The 20067-nt window shown below is 59.6% G+C and overlaps 1 protein-coding gene across 2 annotated transcripts in view; it reads left to right on the top strand.

Moving 5' to 3' along the window:
• WNT7B (Wnt family member 7B) overlaps positions 1-20067 on the top strand; it is a 53225-nt gene that overhangs the window by 23903 nt on the left and 9255 nt on the right. For both annotated transcript variants that reach the window (XM_023222275.3, XM_023222274.1), the window contains exons 2-3: positions 2996-3222; positions 18328-18599. In XM_023222275.3, the coding sequence (XP_023078043.1) occupies positions 2996-3222; positions 18328-18599 (499 nt within the window). The remainder of the gene's footprint in view (positions 1-2995; positions 3223-18327; positions 18600-20067) is intronic.

The following is a 20067-nucleotide window of genomic DNA, read 5'->3' as shown; positions in this document are numbered from 1 at the left end:
GGGACACAGTGACTCTGAGGGGAAGCCGGGCACGGACACGGTGACTGGGAGACTGGAGAATGGGCTCTACACCTGCAAAACCAGCGCCCACTGTGCTCCCCCTCAGTGTCAGGGAATAAGGAGCTTGAGCACAGTGGGGCTTTCACTTGGGCCCTGAAAGGGAAATGGAATATGTCAGACAGAAAAACGGAGAAGGAGCAGCACCCAGGGGAGGGACCAGCAGACACCGCTGGGAGGCGGGGTCACCCGAGGCCAGACCCCAAGAGGCCTCTAGTTCCAGGCACAGGGGCTTGGATAGTCCCCTGGGCAACGGGGACCTAGGGACGGGCTTTGAGCAGAGGATTGACATGGTCAGATCTGGGTGCTGGCAGGGCCGGTGGTGGACAGCTGCCTGGAGGTGGGAGGCCAGGGCTTTAGCCATCGCAATGATCCATTGCTGCCCCCAGGGTCCACACTAAGTCCTATCAGAGTCCCCCCAGCAAGGGCATCTACTGCAGATAATGGGGGTTTCTCAGCCCTGAGGCTGCGGGGAGAATTTGGGACCGGAGAGTGTCCCTCAGGCCAGGACTGAGGCAGGCTCTGCCCCCCAGCAAGCAGGGTGCCCGGCAGGGTTCCCATCCGTCTCATTTCCCCAGCTCGGTTTTCCGAGGATCTACAATTACTTTGGGCTGAATTCCCCGGATTCCAGCCCGCTCCCAGCCCCACCCATCCAGATGCTCTTCCTCCATGCCAGCCTGGGGCTTTTCTGCCCATTGTGCCCATGGGAGGCCCAGGGAGGTCTTGGCCAGATTAGTGGGCGGGCCGGGCGGGCCTCGGGGATTGAGTGTCGCCCTGGCGGCCCGGCTGCAGCACGTGCTGTGGGCTCAGGCCACACGGGGACTTTCCAGCTGGCTGTGGGTGCTCAGCCGCCCTGGAAAATCACTGACTTGTTTCCCTCAAGAAAAGTGCGGGCTGGCAGTAGGTAGAAGGGTCCCCAGCACACTAGGGGCCCAGGGCCACAGGCATCAGCTTCGGGGAGCCCCCGGCGGTCCCCCCAACTCCCACATCTTTCCCCCTCACTAAACAGGCCCGATCTGTTGTTTTGAAGCCAAGCACTGTGCTGAAACCCGCTGTTGCCTGCAGGTCTGCCTGAATCCGGCTGCCCCCCCTCCTTCCAGCTCACTGCCCCTTCCATGGGTGCTTAAAGCCAGATGACTGGGGCAGCCGCGGTGGAAGGCGGTCCAGCAAGTCCTCAGAAAGCGAAGGGACCACCTGACCCAGCAACTCCTAGGTCCGTGCCCCAGAGACTGAAAACAGAGGCTCAAACACAAACCTTACCCGCACGTTCATGGCGGCATTACTCACAGTAGTCCAAAGATGGAAACAGCCCAAATGTCCACCAGCCATGAATAGATACACAAAATGTGGTCTGTCCACACAATGGAATGTCATCAGCCTTACAAAGGTATGAAGCGCTGACCTGTGATCACGCAGATGACCCTTGAAAACATGACGCTAAGTGAAAGAAGTCAGACACCAAAGGTCACGTGATGAATGATTCCATCCATAGGAAACGTTCAGAATGGGCAGATCCATGGGAACAGAAAGCAGACTGGTGGTTGCCGGGGTCGGGGAGGGGAGGACGGGGAGTGACTGATGGGTGTGGTTTCCTTTTGGGGTGGTGGAAATATCTGGGAACCTGACAGTGCTGGAGGTTGCACAACACTGAATGTATTAGATGCCACAGAACTGTACACTTCAAAGTGGTTCATTTTATATTATGGGAATTTCACCTCATTAAAAAAACACACAAGGCCAGGTGTGGTGGCTCACACCTGTAATCCCAGCACTTCGGGAGCCCGAGGCAGGCGGATCACCTGAGGTCAGGAGTTCGAGACCAGCCTGGCCAACACGGTGACATCCCGTCTCTATGAAAAATACAAAAATTAGCCTGGTGTGGTGGTGGGCACCTGTAGTACAGCTACTCGGGAGGCTAAGGCAAAAGGATGGCTTGAACCCGGAATGTGGAGGTTGCAGTGAGCTGAGATCATATCACTGCATTCCAGCCTGGGCAACAGAGTAAGACTCCGAAACTCTGTCTCAAAACAAACAAACAAACAACGACAATCCCTCTTATAACACTTGAAGTAGAGTGAGCGGGGCCTGTGGGTTCCTGTCTAGGGCTTCAGGTCCTGAGAGTTGCTAGGAGATTAGTGACAAAGGCCCCCTGGGGGACCCCTGCGAAGCTGCAGTCTTGCAATAAGGCCCCTGCCGAGCCCAGCACACAGTAAGTGCTCAATTTGCTGCAGGCCTAATTTCTTCCCCTGCATGCACCCAGTCACCCCAACAGGAGAGAAAACAGCCACAGCCGCCATTCCCGGTGCAGCCCTTCTTCCTGAGCCTGAGGATGGGTGGTTTATACCACCATTTCATGGGGGTGGAAACTGAGGCTCAGACAGGGAGTGCCTTCTCAAAGGTACACACAGGTCAGAGCTGGAGTCAGTACTGGGTGGGCTTGGCTGCTGGTCTGCTCAGCAGCCCACCTGGCCCAGGTGCCACGGAGGGGCCATCAGGGAATTTATAAATGAGGGGGAAGCCCCGTTGGTCGGGGAGTTGGGGTCTGCCGCTTGGAGACAGCTGCAGACAGCCCCGAGTTGGCGACTGCCACATCCCAAGCATGATCCTGTCTAATCTGAAGGGGCTGTGTATCTGATTCAGCGGCCTGGAGAGCTGTAGGACTTGTGGTTACGTGATTCTTGTATTCTGAGGCTGAGAGGCCTGGGTATGTGTGGCTGGGGTCGCGCATGTGAGTTGGGGTGACACGTGTGGTCACCTGGGGTCATGCGTGTGAGTTGATGGGAAACGGCCCCTCTGATGGCAGGGATCTGCTTGTGCCCTGGTGGGCAGAGCTAGTGCAGGTCTCGCGACTGAGAGGCTGAGTGGGGGAAAGGTGGTGGGGGTGAGGAGGGGCGCTGGCCGCCGCTGTCTCACAGCCTCTGTCTCCTCCCCTCCGCAGAGCACTGTCATCAGTGGTGGCCCTGGGAGCCAACATCATCTGCAACAAGATTCCTGGCCTAGCCCCGCGGCAGCGTGCCATCTGCCAGAGCCGGCCCGATGCCATCATTGTGATCGGGGAGGGGGCGCAGATGGGCATCAACGAGTGCCAGTACCAGTTCCGCTTTGGACGCTGGAACTGCTCTGCCCTCGGCGAGAAGACTGTCTTTGGGCAAGAGCTCCGAGTAGGTAAGGGCGCCTCTGGGCTCAAGGGGCCCAGCCATCGCGGCCGGGGCAGTGGGCCAGGCCACTCACTGAAGGCCAGCCCAGGCCACTGTTCCGCACACGCCTCCCGGGGGGTCGATTTCTTTGCCTTCCTGTGAGCCCTTCCACGTGCCTGGCCTGGCCCTAGGGGGCACTGCCGCGTCTGAGGCCTCGATGGGAGCCAGGCTGTGTGCAGATGAGGGGCCTTGCTCGGGGCTGGAGGACATTGTCGTGACGTGGCCGTGGGCCCGTAGGCTGGCGGCGTGGCGGTGCTGGCGGTGCCGTGCAGTGGTTGGGACCCACTCTGATGCTGCCTAGCAGCTGTGTAGAGGGAGGCTCGTTGCCTCTTCTGGCAGCACCTCCGTTCCAGTTATCTGGAGAGTAGCGAATAGTAATGCTTACTGCAGGGGGTAGCTGGGGCACAGGAAGTGCTGCGTGAATGCTGTGGATTCTTAGAGTGGAGGGGCTTCCAGGTAGAGGGAGCCGAGGGAACTGCGCAGGATGCTCCAGCACGACACGGGGGGCACGGGGAGCCCGAGGGCCGGGGGGCAGGGCGGGGGGGCGGATGTGCGGAGTGGGTGGGCCTCTGGTTTGATGGACACCAAGAGAACACCAAAACCTGCCTGGTGGGCTGGCAAGATCCCTGCCGACTGTGCACAGCCCCTGAGGCCACAGCCCCTCCCTGTCCTCACAGCCTTGGGGATAAGCCTTCATCATACCCATTTTACAGATAAGGAGACTGAGGCCCAGAGAGGGGCTTTAAAAAGTGACTTTTGGACTGGACCTGGTAGCTCATGCCTGTAATCCCAGCACTTTGGGAGGCCGAAGTGGGTGGATCACCTGAGGTCAAGAGATTGAGACCAGCGTGGCCAACGTGGTGAAACCCCATCTCTACTAAAAATACAAAAATTAGCCAGACATGGTGGCGCATGCCTGTAATCCCAGCTACTTGGGAGGCTGAGGCAGGAGAATTGCTTGAACCCGGGAGGCGGAGGGAGGTTGCAGTGAGCCGAGATCGCACCATGGCACTCCAGTCTGGGTGAAAGAGCAAGACTCTGTCTCAGAAAAAAAAAAAGGAAAGGGGATCTTTGGAGACTGACCTGGGTTTGAATCCAGCTGTGTGACCTTGAGCACGTCACTCGGGGCTGTTCAGGGCCTCAACTTCCCCACGGGTGACGTGAGCTCCAAGCCAATAGGCCCTTGTGTGGGTCCCCGTGGGCCTCCCAGGTGCTCAATAAATTGCTGTTCTGTGCATGAGAGTGGGGCTAGTGATGTGCCCTGCCCTCCAGGCTGTGGCGAGAGGCAGAGGAGGGGGGATAACTTGGGCACAGTGCCAGGCTTGCAGGGATGCCCAGCCCATGGGCATAACATGTCCTTCTGATCCTGGAGCTGAGCAGAGCCGCAGCTGCCGGGACACAGGCCAGAGCTAGGTTCTGCAGGGCTTGGAATGCTGGTGTGGGGCTGGGGGTGGCGCAGGGGAAAAGCCCCTGGGGGCCCCTTTGTGGTGAGCAGCCTGTGGGTGGCGCCTGGCACAGCGAGGAGGTGGCACCGCCCGCTCCCTGGGGCCCCACCACCCAAGTGCAGTTCCCTCCTTCCAGGTGCCAGCTGTGGCAGGCAGGGCTGCCCATCCACCCCGGTGGGGAGGGTGCCGGCACGAGTACTCACTTATGCTGGGGCCCATCTGCCTGCCTGGCCCCTCAGCGCTGAGCTGGCGGGCTCGGAGGCAGCTGTGGGTGCCCCTGCCGCCTGGCTGAGCCCGCGGGGGGTTGTGGTGGAGCTGCGCGTGGATCAGGTGTCCCTCGCCGCTCCTGCTAATCCTCGCTGCCTCACCGCGCCAGGAGACGGGCAGACGTGGAAACCGTCCTGCTGCTCCACAGAGGGCTGGGAGCTTGAACTTTATTTGGGACCATGAGACATAGGGTGAGGGACATGTGGGCCGCCCTGGGCATCTCTGTGGGGTCCCTGAGCTCGCCTGGGACTCAGGCTGTGTGGCCACGCGGCCGTGTGTCCCGTCCTGTTCCTCGATCCCGGAAGTGCTGCATCCCGTCTCAGTCTCTTTGCTAGGGAACTCACCTAAGACACCGCCCTTGCTTTCCCAAGCGTTTCAGAAGCAAACTTTTTGGCAGAGCTGTCCACACCCACCATCCTCATTTCACACCCTTGATCGGGGGCCCCCACCGCTCTCGGTCTGGGCCTCTTGTGACCTTCCTGGTATCAACTGTCCCCCCTCTTCCCTGGCTTCTGGGCCCCGGCTTGTAGCCTGGACTTCTCTGCCCAGTCCCAGCTGGGAAGTGCCGGCTCTTCCAGGTGCCCCTTGGCCCCCTTGCCCTGCTCTGCCCTGTCAACTGCAGGCTCACTCCTGCCCATGGCTTCCGTTCCCCGCGACCCATGCGAACCTCTGGCCCGACACATTCAGCACCCTGTTACTTAAATCTCCTGTCCCCAGCTTTCCCCCGGCCATTTGTCTCAGCAGAAGGCTGGTATCATTCCCCACACACCTCAGGGCTCTGCCCCATGGCCCCAGCACGGTCTGCTTTTCTGGCCCTCCTCTGGCAGCGGTCACTGCCTCCTGCCCACACCAGCCCTAGTTGTTGAGTTAAACAGAAGCCCTTCCTCCAAAACCTGCAGTAGCTCCCTATGGCCTCAGGATAAAGTGAACTTCCTAGCCTGGAATCTGAGGAGCTGCCTCCCATATTCACCCTGGTTCCCCACATCCCTTCTGAAAACCAGAGCTTCAGGCATATCTGGCTTCTCTCTCCTGCCCGAGCACGCCAGGCCCCGTTCCCCTTCCAGGGCTCAGCTGTGGGTAGTCATGAGCAGGAAGAGAGGCCGAGCAGGGAGGCTAGCCATGTCCGAGGCCAGCTGGGTGCCCTGGCATGGGCTGGGAGCTGGGCCATCGGTTGGCAGGCTGCCGGGACACTCGTGGGAACAGCCACTCAAGCAGTGCCAATTAATGATTGGCCCTGAGAAGGGGCTTGGCCTGTGTGGGTGGGACAGCCCCTTTCAGGCCTTGACCTCGGGCTGTGCCTACATCTTGAGGGCTGAAAGGGTACCCCTTAAAAGGGCAAATCAACCCCCTGTGCAAAGTTCCAATCCCTTTTCCATCACCTGGTGTGGGTGCTTGTATGGCTCTGGGGATGCAGCGCTCCCTTCTCCCCATTAGACAGATGTTTCTTCGAATGACCCTGTGCCGGCTTTGCCCTGGGCCCCTGGGTTCCAGTTGCTCTGCTCCCCTCAGAGGGTCAAGGCTCACACTAGGTGCCCCTGCACTGCTGTGGTCCCCCTCATGCCTGGAGGCCTCCTGAGCCCATCCCAGGCCTATTCCTCATGCGTTGAGAGAGGCTTGTCTCTTCTGTTGACTCTTGTCTCTTCTGTTGACTAGAAATGAGCTTAGAGGTGACTGTCCCCAGCTGAGCAGTCTTCTGCCACGGTCGGGGAAGGAGAATAAAGGGGCAGCGTGAACATCAGGAGAACCTCGTATCCCAGGAAAGTCTGTTGGAAACCTGGGGCCCCCCAGCAAGGCAGGGAGTTTGAAACAGGCACGATCATCAAATCAGGGTTGTCAGCAAGGGCTTCCCGGGGGAGGTGACCCAGGCCAGCCTGGAGGTGAGGGCAGGGAAGGGGGCGCCAGGTGGATGGAACAGCGTCTGCTGAGGCTCCAGGGCCAGAAAAGCCGAAAGCACTTTTCCGGGAATGACAGGAGCTTCCAGGGCTAACAGGAGAGGCTGGAGGGTGAGGGCAGGGCTGGAGCAGCAGTGAAGCTCTGGAGAGCCCAGAAGGCATAGGAGACTGTGAGCAGGGGAGGGCCTTCCCTCTGCAGGCCGCTCCCTTCCAACCACTGCGCCGCCCCCACGCCCCCGGAGCCCGGAGTCCCCCAGGACCACAGGCCTGGGTCTGGGGCAGCGGCTGAGTGCTCTCGGGCCCCCTAGCCCCACCCTTGAGCTGCCAGGGAATGCTGAGTCCTGCCCATCATGTGCTGGCCTCAGACATGACCAGGCAGAGGGACTGCCCCTAATCCACGCTCACGTGAGCGGCCGGGGACACCAGCACAGCTGTTGCCCGCTCCTGTTTGCTTTGGGGACGAGCTCTGCATGGGCAGTGTCTTCCTGGGCTGCACATAGTGGGGGCTCAGCAAGGGCCGTCGGCTGCTGGACAGTCTGAGGGGCCAAGAGACCCATCTCGGGGTATCTGAGAGGCCAGGGGTCGTGGGGTGAGAGGGTGACTCCCAGGCCAGGTGCATCTGCTGCCCTGCAGGGCTTTGCAGGCCACGCCCAGTGACCCCCAGCAGGGACGAGGTCTCGAGGGCTGGACTCTTCACCTGTTCACTCTGATGGCCCCAGGCCACCTCTGGCAGGGAAGCGTTTATAATATGGTATGGGCCAAGCGAAATGTGCTGTAAGTGTAAGATACACATGGATTTGGAAGACTCAAACCCCAAGAGCAAATACGGTATCTCCTGAATAACTCTTCTACTGATTACATATTGAGATGGTAAGATTTTGGATATATTGGCTAAATAAAATATACTATCAAAATTAAGTTCACCAGCCAGTCATGGTGGCTCACACCTGTAATTCCAGCACTTTGGGAGGCTGAGGTGGGTGGATCACTTGAGGTCAGGAGTTTGAGACCAGTCTGAGCAACATGGTGAAACCCCATCTCTACTAAAAACACAAAATTAGCTGAGTGTGGTGGCGCGTGCCTGTAATCCCAGGTACTCGGCAGGCTGAGGCAGGAGAATCACTTGAATCTCGGAGGAGATTTCAGTGAGCCAAGATCACGCCACTGCACTCCAGCCTGGGCAACAAGAGTGAAACTCCGTCTCAAAAAAAAAAAAAAAAAAATAAGTTCACCAAAATTATTTTCACTTTTCTTAATGTGGCTACTAGAAAATTTCAGCTGACACCTGCAGCTTGCCTGAGACTTCCATTGAGTGGTGCTGCACCCATAGGAGACAGGAGGGAGTGGCCCCAAGTCATCCCGTCAGAGACAGACGGGACATTTGAACCTGGATCTGACCGTCACTCCTGGGACACTGTCCTCCAGCGTGGGGTGGGGCAGTCTGAGGGCAGAGGGTCACTGAGCAGCCGTTTTTGAAGGACAGTCAGCTTGGGGGCAGGAAGGCAGCCCCCTTTATCAGGCCTGGTTGTTCTTCAGCCTGCATCCATTGAGTGCCTGCTGTATGCCAGGCCAGGGCTTGTACCCGGGACACAGTGGGTGAGCACAGGCCAATGGGGCCAGGCCGGGAGGCAATGCTTGCTGGGCCCAGTCTCATGCTGGCCGCACCTTGGTGGTCTGCAGGCCTCAGGCTGACAACCCCGGTCACTCCCACCTCCACCCTCATCCGGGGGGCCCAGCCCAAGGCAGCTCGGTGGACATTTCTGAGGCTCAGGGGCCAGGCAGCCAGGACTGTAGGGACTACTGGGGCCTTGAAGGTCAGGGTCAGAAAGACTTTCCTGGAGGCGAGGCTGCCCAAGCCCACTCCTGGCTCGGGGTGGGATGAGGCGGGGGCTGCCCCACCCCAGGAAGGCAGCTCACAGGCACCTGGGAGGGTTGAGTCCGAGGGGCTGTGGCAGTGGTAGGGCTGTGGCCTTTCCTAGGGGTGGCAATGGAGGCCCTGTGAGCTGGGTGGTGGCTGGTCCTCTGGTCCCAATCCTTCCACATGGCCCCTCCAAGGCCACCTGGAACTCATCCAAGTTGGGAATTTTCCATCCTCCCGGGCAGGGCCCTGACAGACAGGACAAGAGTGGAGTGGGGATGGGGTCTGGCTGTGGAGAGGCCACTGCCAAGGACACAGGCCCTACTTGCCCGGGTCCCACTGTGTGACCCTGGGTGCAGCCCGGTGCCCTGGGGGCCTTGGTGCCCCACCTGCCTCAGGAGGAGCCGAGGTGGGGGCTGGGACTCTGCCAGGATTTGGGGTCTCTCCTCAGAATAAGGACATGGAGGTCCCCACAGAGCTTCCCACATGAGTCCCATGGGCAAAGCCTCCAGAGCCCTGGGCCACTGAAGCAGGACACAGACCCCAGGGTGGGTAGGGCCCCTCCCTCAGCTTCATAGGGGCACAGCAGCCTGGCCCTCAGCCATCGCTCAGCCCAACTCCTGCCACCTTTTCGGGAAGGTCATTTCCTTCACGGCTGTAGCCCCCGCCTGGGCTGGGACCTGTCACATGACCACCTCAGGTCCTGTCGTCCACACGTCACAAATGGGGAGACTGAGGCTCACAAGGAGACCGTGTGACTCACCCAAGGCCACGTGGCCCCCAAGGGCCAGAGAAGCCCGCAGGCTCTCAGGGAACCGCCACCAGGATCCAGGTGCTGAGAGGCCCTGGGGCAACCCCGGGGAGGAAGGCGTCTCTGTGCCACCTCACACAGGCGGTTGCTGGCTTTGCCGGAGCACTCCCGAGGGCAGGCCACCCTGCGCTGGATGCAGGAGGGGCCTCCTGGGCGTCCCCAGCACCTCAGGGCTGGGGAAAAGCTCCCGGAAGGTCAGGTCCTTCCCACTCGGAGCCTGCTGTCCCCACCTGGGGGGCTGCCGCTTGGCGTGTGAGGGCCTCCGCTGGGTCGGAACAAAGGCCTCAGGCGCATGGGCGCCAGCGTGTTTGGACCTGGCGTGACTTTTTCCAATGATCTGTTTATGACAACGGCAGGGAAGAGCTTAGTGTGGAGACGCTGACTCAGCCCGAGCCCGGGCGGGGGCCGGGCGGGGCTGGAGAGAGACAGAGGGACAGAGAGGGACAGAGAGGGACAGAGGGACCCAGAAGGAGAGGGAGAAACAGAGAGGGAAGGACAGAGACGTGTGGAGAGACATACAGCAGTACACTTGGCACACACACACGTGCACACACATAAACACATGCACACACATGCACACACGTGCACACACACGCACACACACATGCACACACATGCAGCACCCACTCAGGCTGCACCCAGGCCAGGACCATCGGGCCTAGAGTCCAGGCCTGCTCGGAGACGGGTAATATTAATAAAAGCGGCCCACGCGCATCTGGCACTTTTATGTTCCTACCCGTCCTGAGCCCTCCACTGCCTCAACTCTCCCACGTAGGACCCCACAAGGTGTGTGCTGCTATCACCTTCATTTAAGGTGCAGAATTAGGAGCAGGGTGTGAGGCAGCCTGCCCAGCCGTCCCTGGCCAGAGCGCGCCTCGGCCCCGGGTGGTCCAGGCCAGGATTGCAGCAGGGCCAGGCAGGCCAGGGCTCTGGGCTTCTGATCGTTCAACTGCACAAGCAGGGATGGGGGCCAAGCTGTGGCCTGGAGGCCTCTCTGCCCATGCCTTGGTCCCTGCCTCCACCCCGATGTCCCCAGCCTGAGCTCTGTGTGTGTCAGGGATGCAGATCCCAGACTAGCTCAAGCGGTGACTTGTCCCCCTGTGACTGAGCCCCAGCTGGGGTCAAAGGGCAGGCTGGGGCGTGGACAGCCACAGGGGGCCATTGTGGGGCCCCACCTGGGACCTGAGCGTCTCTTCCAGCTTCTGTGCCCAACAGCCACTTCGAGCCCTGTCTAGACCAAGACCCCCAGCCTGGACACGGGCACCACACCAGCCGGGCCGGGTAACACCGGGTAACACCAGGAGCTGCGGGTGTGGCCCAGGGTGTCATTCCATTCCCTACCTCAATAACATCAACTTTTTTAGCTCCTCCATGTGAGTGAGAACACGCGATATTTGTCTCTCTGTGCCTGGCTTCTTTCACTTAACACGATGACCCGCGTGCCACTGCAGCAATGACAGGGTTTCATTCTTTTTTATGGCTGAGTAATATTCCATTGTGTATCTGTACTACCTTTTCTTTACCCATTCATCCATTGGTCTTTGTCCGTTTTAATCGAGTTGTTAACCATTTTATTATTGAGTTGTAGAAAATGTCTTTTTTTTTTTGAGACGGAGTCTTGCTCTGTTGCCCAGGCTGGAGTGCAGTGGCGCGATCTTGGCTCACTGAAAGCTCTGCCCCCCGGGTTCACGCCATTCTCCTGTCTCAGCTGGGACTACAGGTACCCGCCACCTCACCCAGCTAGTTTTTCATATGTTTTAGTAGAGATGGGGTTTCACCATGTTAGCCAGGATGGTTTCAATTTCCTGACCTCGTGATCCGCCCGTCTCGGCCTCCCAAAGTGCTGGGATTACAGGCTTGAGCCACCGCACCCGGCCGCGAAAATGTCATTTTTTTTTTAAGACGGATTCTCGCTCTATTGCCCAGGCTGGAGTGCAATGATGCGGTCTTGGCCTTACTGCAACCTCTACCTCCCAGGTTCAAGCGATTCTCCTGCCTCAACCTCCCAAGTAGCTGGGATTACAGGTGCCTGCCACCATGCCTGACTAATTTTGTATTTTTAGTAGAGATGGGGTTTCACCATGTTAGCCAGGCTGGACTCAAACTCCTGACCTCAGGTGATCCGCCCACTTCAGCCTCCCAAAGTGCTGCTGGGATTACAGGCGTGAGCCACCATGCCTGGCCCAAAATGTCATTTTTTAAAAAGAGGGACAAGTACAGGTTGTCAGGGAGGAGGAGAATTGAACTGTGTGGGCCGGAAGCACAGATCCATGAGCACAGGTTCACACGGCCGCTCCCCGGCACTGCCTCCAAGGGTCAGCCCAGGTGTACGCCCAGGGACACGTGCAGAGGCGCACACCTGCTGCCCAGGGATGCCCAAATGTATGTCTGCCCACGAAGCTCCCAAATGTGTCGTACGTCACACCTGTAGGCATGAAGCTTAGGCCAGCCTGCCCCCAGGAGCATGTGTGCCCTTCTGGCCGGGTTGGAGCAGTTCTCTCATCTTGCAGGTAGGGAGGCAGGGACACAGAAAGGCGCCTTCACCGGTCTGAGGTCACTCAGCTGACAAATTTCAGGGTCTAAACTTGAAGGTGGCCGGGCGCGGTGGCGGGCGCCTGTAGTCCCAGCTACTCCGGAGGCTGAGCCAGGAGAATGGTGGGAACCCGGGAGGCGGAGCTTGCAGTGAGCTGAGATCCGGCCACTGCACTCCAGCCCGGGCGACAGAGCAAGACTCCGTCTCAAAAACAAAACAAAACAAAACAAAACAAAACAAAAAACAACAACAACAACAAAAAAACTTGAAGGCAGGGCGTCAGACTCTGAGCCTCTCCCTTGCTTCCAGAAGGCTCCAGGACCCTGTGTGGCCCCCAGACCTTTGCCCTCACCTCATTCACTCGAGAACCTCAGATCACAGATCCCTCATTTCCTGAGCTGCTGTGTGACCCTGGGGAGCATGCTGCCCATCTCTGGGCCTCAGGCTCCTTGCTGGGGATGGAGGAGCTGCACTGGATGGTCCCCGAGGGCCTTCTCAGCACTGAGGCTGCAGACTCCTGGCTCTCCTCCTAAGAGGGCACCAAGCACCTCTCCGATCTCCACCTCCATGCAGTTAATCAGGTCACTAGGAGCTCAGCCACGGCTTGCTAGTAAAAGTGCCTTGGCCCCTGTGGACACTAGGAAGTGGCAGGGAGCATGAGTGGATGGTGAGGAGTGGCAGCTGTGGCTGGGAGGGTGGACTCAGCCCTCAGCTCTGCCCTGAGGAGGGGAGTGGGAAGCCCCGTCCCGGCCAAGCCCCAGCTTTGTTCAGGAGACATGTCTGTTCTTTCTAGAAGCTACTCACAAAGATCTGCCAGGGTCCCCAGTGTCCTCCTCATGGCCAGAGTGAGATGACTGTGGATGAGGGCCCAGCTCTGCCCTAGCACACCCCCTTTCCCTGGACATCAGGGTCTGGCTGGCACCGCAGGGGCAGGGCAGGGGGCTGCGTCTCCTCCCTCTGAGCCTGTCCTGGGCCCAGCCAGGGAGTCCAGTGAGGGCTCGAGTTCAAATAACTTATGGAAAAGAGAGCAGAGCTGGATGGCCCTTGTGTAGCCAGAACATTCCTGCCCCAGCAGCCTCCGTTTACCCACAGGCCTCTGAGGACTCTGCTGCTCTGATACTCTGGATTTGAGGGGACAGCTGGGCAGGGCTGAGGGGGCTGGCCCTGGGGAGGAGGCTGTTTCCAGCCCAGTCTGCATGGAGCACAGAGAGACATCTGGGCCTGTCCTGGAGTCCTTTGCTGCATCTGGTCTACCCCCAGCCGGCCCTGGACTGCCCACCATCTTGGTGATGTGGGTACCATGCCCTCTCGTCCTGTTTGCTCTCAGAGCTGGCAGCTAGGGCTGTGCAGCAAGGTGAGGACTTTGAGTTCCATGTGGCAAATGGGAACACAGGCTCAGAGAGGGCTGGTGACTTGCTGAGGCACCAGAGATAGATTGCACTGGAAACAGTGAATCCTGCAGCGGGGCTGGAACCTTCGGGACCATTACTCAGAAACCCGCCCAGTGCTCTTGAGGGCTGTGGGATGAGGGGTGGCCAGAATGTAGCCTGCTCTGGCATTTTCTAGGGATACTGCTGGCTGCTGCTGCTGGCTCTAGAGTTTGAGGGTACAGACCTGTGCTTGGGTAAGCTGTGGGTCTTCAGAGAGGCCCCTAGGCCTCCCGAGACCCAAGTGTATCAGCAGGACAGCTGCTGGCCCCAAACAGAGCATCCATGCTGCCCTCATCCAGCTTCCCCATCACCACACACATCTAGGGCAGCTGCAGAGCTCAGATGGCTCTGGTCACTGCCATGGATCTATTGCAAATCACTTCCTGCTTTGAAGGCTCAGTCTTCCCATCTGTGAAATGGGTCTGATCAGAACAGGGCTGTCTTGGAAACAAGGTGGTGTCGGGGAGGTGACCAGCCCAGACCTGCTCATGCATGGGATTTGGGAAACAGCAGTGGGTGGGGGTGGGGGGGTACACAAAAGAATCTGATGTGGATCCTGCCCACCACCCCTGCAGCCTGAGGGGCACCTAGTGAGAGCCCAGAGGAGGGCGTGCCCACCACAGTGGGAATTCGGGGAGCAGGGAGCAGCCCTCCCTGCGTCCAGAGCCAGAGTAGTGCATGGATATGTGGGAAAGTGGGCAGGTATTCCAGGAAGAGAGGGGGCTGCTGTCCCCAGGGCAGGCGGCAGGAAGCCAGCAGGTCCTTTATTCAGGAGTAGTTACTGTGCGCCGGAGGTGGCTGCCCAACCTGCAGGCGGGCCACACTGGGCTGCAGACAGTGGTGGGTGAGGACCGGTGGGATCAGGCCTCTGGGGCCTTGGGGGCCGGGCCAAGCCGCTGGAAGTCATCTCAGAGGCCTTGGGGGCACTAACAGCTGCTGAGCAAGGCGCATGGGTCCAGTCTGTCTGCGCCCGCTGCAGGGGACCGGCTTCTAAGTCTAAGCGCTAGCTTGCTGTCAGCCTGGAGGAAGCGTGGTGTGTGCATGGACTGGCAAGGTGCCCCAGTCACGGCCCCAGGAGTGACTTGGGGAGGGACACGGGGGAAGCCTGCAGCCCTTCTGCCCTTCTCACTACACACCCAGGCATGCCATGACAAAGCCCTTGGAGTGGGTGTCTAGGTCTGTAACATCGGATAACGGGCCCTCCCCCGTGGGCTGCTGCGAGAATTTAAACGGACAACACAGGCAACGTGCCAGGCGCACGGGAGCCCGCAGTCCACAGCACCGACTCTTGCTGGACCTAACGTCATTCTTATTGATTCTCCCAAAACTACGACTCTCTGCAGCTCACCTCCCGCTTGTCTCCATGGGAGACTAGAGAGTTTGGCTCATTAAAAGCAAATAAAAAAGGAATTAGCGGGAGCGGCAGGCGATGAGTAACTGGTGAGTAACTGAGTCTAAGCCTGGGGCGGGCATAGCCAGCTGAGAGCAGGCGCTTGCGGGAGGCTGGAAGGGAGGCTTGTAGGAAGCGTCCTCCAAGTGTGCAAACTCAACTGTGGACCTGCCAGCCTGCTCAGGGACTTCAGGACAGTGGCATCCCCTGGCCCACTCTGCAGCCTTCCCATGGGGTAGGAAGAGGAGGATCTACAGGCTGTTGTTCCAGGACCTCTGAGGGGACATCCACATCTGTCCTCAAGCTCCACCGGCTGGGCCCACACAATCGTTTGGGGTTCCTAGACCCCCTCCATCGGGTGACACGTGCCCACTCCGAAGCCAGCTCAGCCTCCCTAGAGCTTCCCGCCCAGAGCCTGCCTGCAGCTGCCCCTGCCCCCCAGGTCCACAGACTGTTCACAGGCAGCATCTTCCCTGGGGGCTGCACAGCCCACATTCGCCGTCTCCTGCTGCCGCAGGTCACCTTAGACTCAGACAGGCCAAGGTGGGGGCAGAAGAGCTTCCAGCACCCCCGACCCCAGGCGCTTTGCTCCTCCGTCAGCCTTCCTGGTCTTTGAATTCATTCACTGGGTTTGATTCTTGCTCCAGCCACTCTCTGTGCCTCTGCTTCCTCCTCTGCCAACTGGGAATCATGGCTGGACGCACCTCATCCTAATGTTCAGGTGAAATGGGAGCGCATGTGAGGGTTGGGTGCACACCCGGTGCACGGGGAGAGCCCTGAGGGTGGGCTACACTGGTGCCGGTGTCAACCGGCCTCTGAATGTTCCAGAATCCACACCTGTGTGGCCAGGCGAGCGCCCTGACATCCAGCCCTCCCTAGCAGCTGGCCCTGGCACCTGGACAGAAAGTGCCACCTGCTTGCAAGACATTCTCCCCGTCCTCTATGTCCACTCATGACCTCACCAAACCCTTCCACAGCTCAGCATCTTTGCCTCTGTGTGACCATGTTGGGAGTACATGCCTACCACAGCCACACATACACACCACACACACACACACACACACACACACGTGAATCCATGCTCCTTGTTAAGACTGTACCTACTTAAAATGTAACCTCCTCCAAGAAGCCTTCCTTGACTCCACTCCACAGAGGCAGGTCAGTGAATCCTTTGAGGTGCCATGACCCTTCTGTGGCCCTTCTCGACCCTTTACTGGGATCCCCCCTCTTGGTTTATTGCCCCCTACCCCTACCCCCATGAGATTTCCGAGGCTTTCTTGCCAGCAGGCCCTGCTGTGCTTGGGTAATGCAGACAGAACGGGGCGTTTAATACCCCACTTCACACATCATGCAAGGGCTTCCCTTCAGGTCATCTCGACCTAATTCAGACTCGGGGAGGTGAATTCCTATATCTTCCTGGCCCTGGCCCAGGCAGAGAGTGGGCAGTGTGGGTGGGCAGCGGCCAGAGGAGGAGAGGCTGGCAGGATGAGGCCCTTCGAAGGCAGGGGCCGGGCTGCCTGCAGCTCAGAGGAGGCCGATCACTGCGGTCTCGAACCTTGCTGGGGAGGGAGGGATGCTGGACACTGCCCTCCCCTTAGTTCTTCTCAGGAAGGAAGTTCCTAGGAAGCCGTGGCTCCCTCCATGACAGCAGACAGGCAGCTCACCAAGGTCTTCTCCTAAGGCTGGTGGGCCCCACCCCAGTCCTCACCCTGATGGAAGATACCCCAGGGAAGAGGGACCCCACCTGGCTGAGCCCCCAGCTGGCTGCGGGCACCGAAGTGGCCCCAGAGCACACACACAGCCCCTAGCACAAGGCTGGGCATGCCGTTGGTGCTCAATGGTTGTTCATAGAACAGACCTGACTTGACTCTGTCTCAGTCTGTGGGCTGTCACCTCAGCCCCGATAACAGGCACAGCAGTGGGCAACTGAGGGCTGTGCGGGTGCTCGCGGGTGCTGGGCAGGGGACTGTGCCATGCCAGCAGTGTGAGTCTCCAGCTGCCCTCTCCTGGGCTGAGCACCGGCCCTGTTCTGCCTGTTGCTGAGATGGGCAGGGAGGTTCCCGCTCACTGGAGTTTGGCTCTTGGTCCTCCAGCTGGCATGGTTGAGCCTGCTCGGTGTCCACATGGGCCAGGTGCTGGGGACATAGAAATGACACAGACCCAGGCAGGGGCAGGTTGAGAGGGACCCAAGAGTCCAGGGTCGGGATGGAAGGATGCACAGGGCCTGGCCTGGGGCTGGGGAAAGCAAAGAGGAAATGAGAGCTGAACCTGTCCATCTCGGGGGCCTTCGGACCCATATGGAAGTCCCCACCTATAAGACTCACCAGGGAGAGGGTGTCCGGATCTGGGTCAGATTTGGAACTGAGGGGTCAGGCACCAAGTGCTGCCTTCTGTCTGGGGGTCTGGGAAGGCTGCCTGGACGGGGAGGCCTCAGACCTGGGTCTTGGAAGGTCCTTGGGATTTGGGTATGAAGCAGGAGGGAATTCCACCAAAAAGACCTCATCATCCCCAGGGGATGTGGGCAGCGCCTGGAAGGACTGAGTCATTGTTCTGGGCAGAGGATGGGCAGAGAGGGCTGGGGCAGCCAGCGGGCATTGACCTGGGACCCTCCCTTCCCAGCTCAGCCGTGGGCTTGGCTCTACCAGCAGAGGGAATCAGCGAAGGTGCCAGCGAGGGCCCTGGCCAGACAGCCCTTGGAGTGAACCAGCTGGTGGCTGGGGGGATGAGGGAGGCAGGGAGGACTGTTGCCCAAGTCCAGGCAGTTCTGGGGCCCCTGGGTCAGGCAGGGGTATTAGGAGGACGTGAGGAAAAGGAGCCCAGGATCTGGAGATGGACTGAAAGTGGGTGGACCAAGAGGGAGATGGCAACAAAGGGCTTCGGAACTGTGTGACTTCTACCTGGGTTCCTGGCTTGGGGTGGGGGTGAGGCCCCCCATGCTCCCCGTAGCCCCAGCTTCCATTGGCCATGCATGGCTGGTCCCCACGGGGTCAGTGCAAATGCCCGTTCATGAGGAGGGGCTCCTGGGAGGCTGGCAGAGGGGAGGGGCAGAGGCAGGGATACCCATCCCCTCCATGGGTCCCCACCACTCACTCTCAGGGCTGGAGAAACTGGGCCTCTCCCACCCAGTCTTGGGAACAGGGAGAGAAGCTGTTGGCAGTGCTGCATGCTGGAGGGCGGGTCGCAGGGTGCACTGGGGCCTGCTGTATACCAGGCACTCACAGGGTGCCCTGGGGCCTGCTGTATTCCAGGCACTACCCTCACCATAGCCCTGAGAGGTGGCTCCCATCAGCCCTGCTTTGGTGAGTCAGAGGCTCAGAGGGGCAAGCAATGAGCCCAGGGTCACACAACCAGCCAACAGCAGGTGGATCGAGGCCCGGCACTTCATCCCCTGAGCCCACCTGGCTCAGGGCCTGGGGCCTCACCTTGTGCACCTGTCTGTCCCCGCAGGGAGCCGTGAGGCTGCCTTCACGTATGCCATCACCGCGGCTGGCGTAGCGCACGCCGTCACTGCTGCCTGCAGCCAAGGCAACCTGAGCAACTGCGGCTGTGACCGCGAGAAGCAGGGCTACTACAACCAGGCCGAGGGCTGGAAGTGGGGTGGCTGCTCGGCCGACGTGCGTTACGGCATCGACTTCTCCCGGCGCTTCGTGGACGCTCGGGAGATCAAGAAGAACGCGCGGCGCCTCATGAACCTGCACAACAATGAGGCCGGCAGGAAGGTAGGGTGCGGGTGCGGCTGGTGGGAGCATTAGCTGGGACTGGTATGTCACCCGCTGACCTCTCGGAGCCTCAGGCTCCTCTTCTAGCAGAAGCAGTTGAGTCTCTGTAGGTGTGCAGCCGGTGGGGCCGTCTGGGTCCTCCACGTGCATGGCTCTGAGCCTCCTAATACCTGGAAGAGACTGTCCCCATGCAGAGACGTGAGAGCCGAGGCTCTGAGTGCTTACGCGATGCTCACAGTCCCCAGCTAAGACGGGGACCCCATTTCCATGCAGGATGTGAGCTGGGCTTGGCTGGGGACCTGGTGAGGGGAGGTCCCAGGCCTCAGCCCCTGTCCCTGCCCTTGGCGTTCCTGGTCCCAGAGGTCACATCAGCACACCAGGAAAGACTTCCTGACAGAGGCAGCCTTTTTCCTCAGCAGGGAAGGGATGCCCCCAGGAGGCAGGAGCAGCCTGAGGAAGGTGGAAGCTGTGAGCCGGGGTCTGCTGGGGAGCAGGCTGCTCCTGCACGGGGCGGGACGGAGTGTGGTGGGTGGCAATGGAAGAAATTCAGGCAGGGACACACTGGGGAAGAAGTCAGAGCAAGCCGGGCTCCGCCCGCTGGAGATGAGGGCCCCAGATACTGGGCTGGGAGGAGCAGCCGCACGGCGGCAAGATGGCCTGAGATAGGGTGGCCAGCCAAGTGGAACACCCAGCCAGCTCTGGCTCCGAGGCCTGGGGGCTGCACCCAGGGCAGCAGAGCCTAGGGGGCTCCTCAGGTGTGGGACAGACTTGCCATTCCAGGCAAAGTGGAGTTGAAGAATCCCTCGGGCCCAGGGACTATAGCTGAGGCCACTGGTCACTCACTGCCCTTTTCTGTGCCAGGTGCTAGGCTGGGCACAGGGCAGAGAGGAATCAGACAAGGCCCTGGCTATGGGAACTGCGTCCACAAGAGGGGTGCAGGGGTCACACCCAGGATGGTGAGGGCCTGGTTGCGTAGGAGAGTGTCAGAGTGAAGGCTTCATGGCCACAGGACTTGGGAAGCAAGTAGGGCCTGGCACAAGAAGTAGGGCCTGCTCAAGAAGAGATCTTGAACACCAGGCCAAGGATTTGACTTTCTCTTGTAGATGTGGAGGTTATCATGCAGGTGGTTATTAAGTTATGGTTAGATGGATGGATGGGTGGATGGATTAATGGCAGGGTGGATGGGTGAATGGATAGGTGGGTAGATGGATGAGTGGATTGATGGGTGATGGATGGATGAATGGATGGATGGGTAGATGGGTGGATTGATAGATGGATGGGTGGATAGATGGGTGGGTGGGTGGGTGGATGGATGGATGGATGGATGAGTGGATGGATGGGTGAGTAGATGGATGACTGGATGCATGGATGGATGAAAGGATGGATGGGTGGATGTATGAGTGGATGAATGGGTGGGTGGATGTATGAGTGGATGAATGGGTGGGTGGATGTATGAGTGGATGGATGG

Source organism: Piliocolobus tephrosceles, chromosome 19 (assembly GCF_002776525.5).
Source record: "Piliocolobus tephrosceles isolate RC106 chromosome 19, ASM277652v3, whole genome shotgun sequence".
NCBI lineage: Eukaryota > Metazoa > Chordata > Mammalia > Primates > Cercopithecidae > Piliocolobus > Piliocolobus tephrosceles.
Note: the sequence above shows the minus strand (reverse complement) of the source record. Positions and strands in the feature narration are given on the sequence as shown.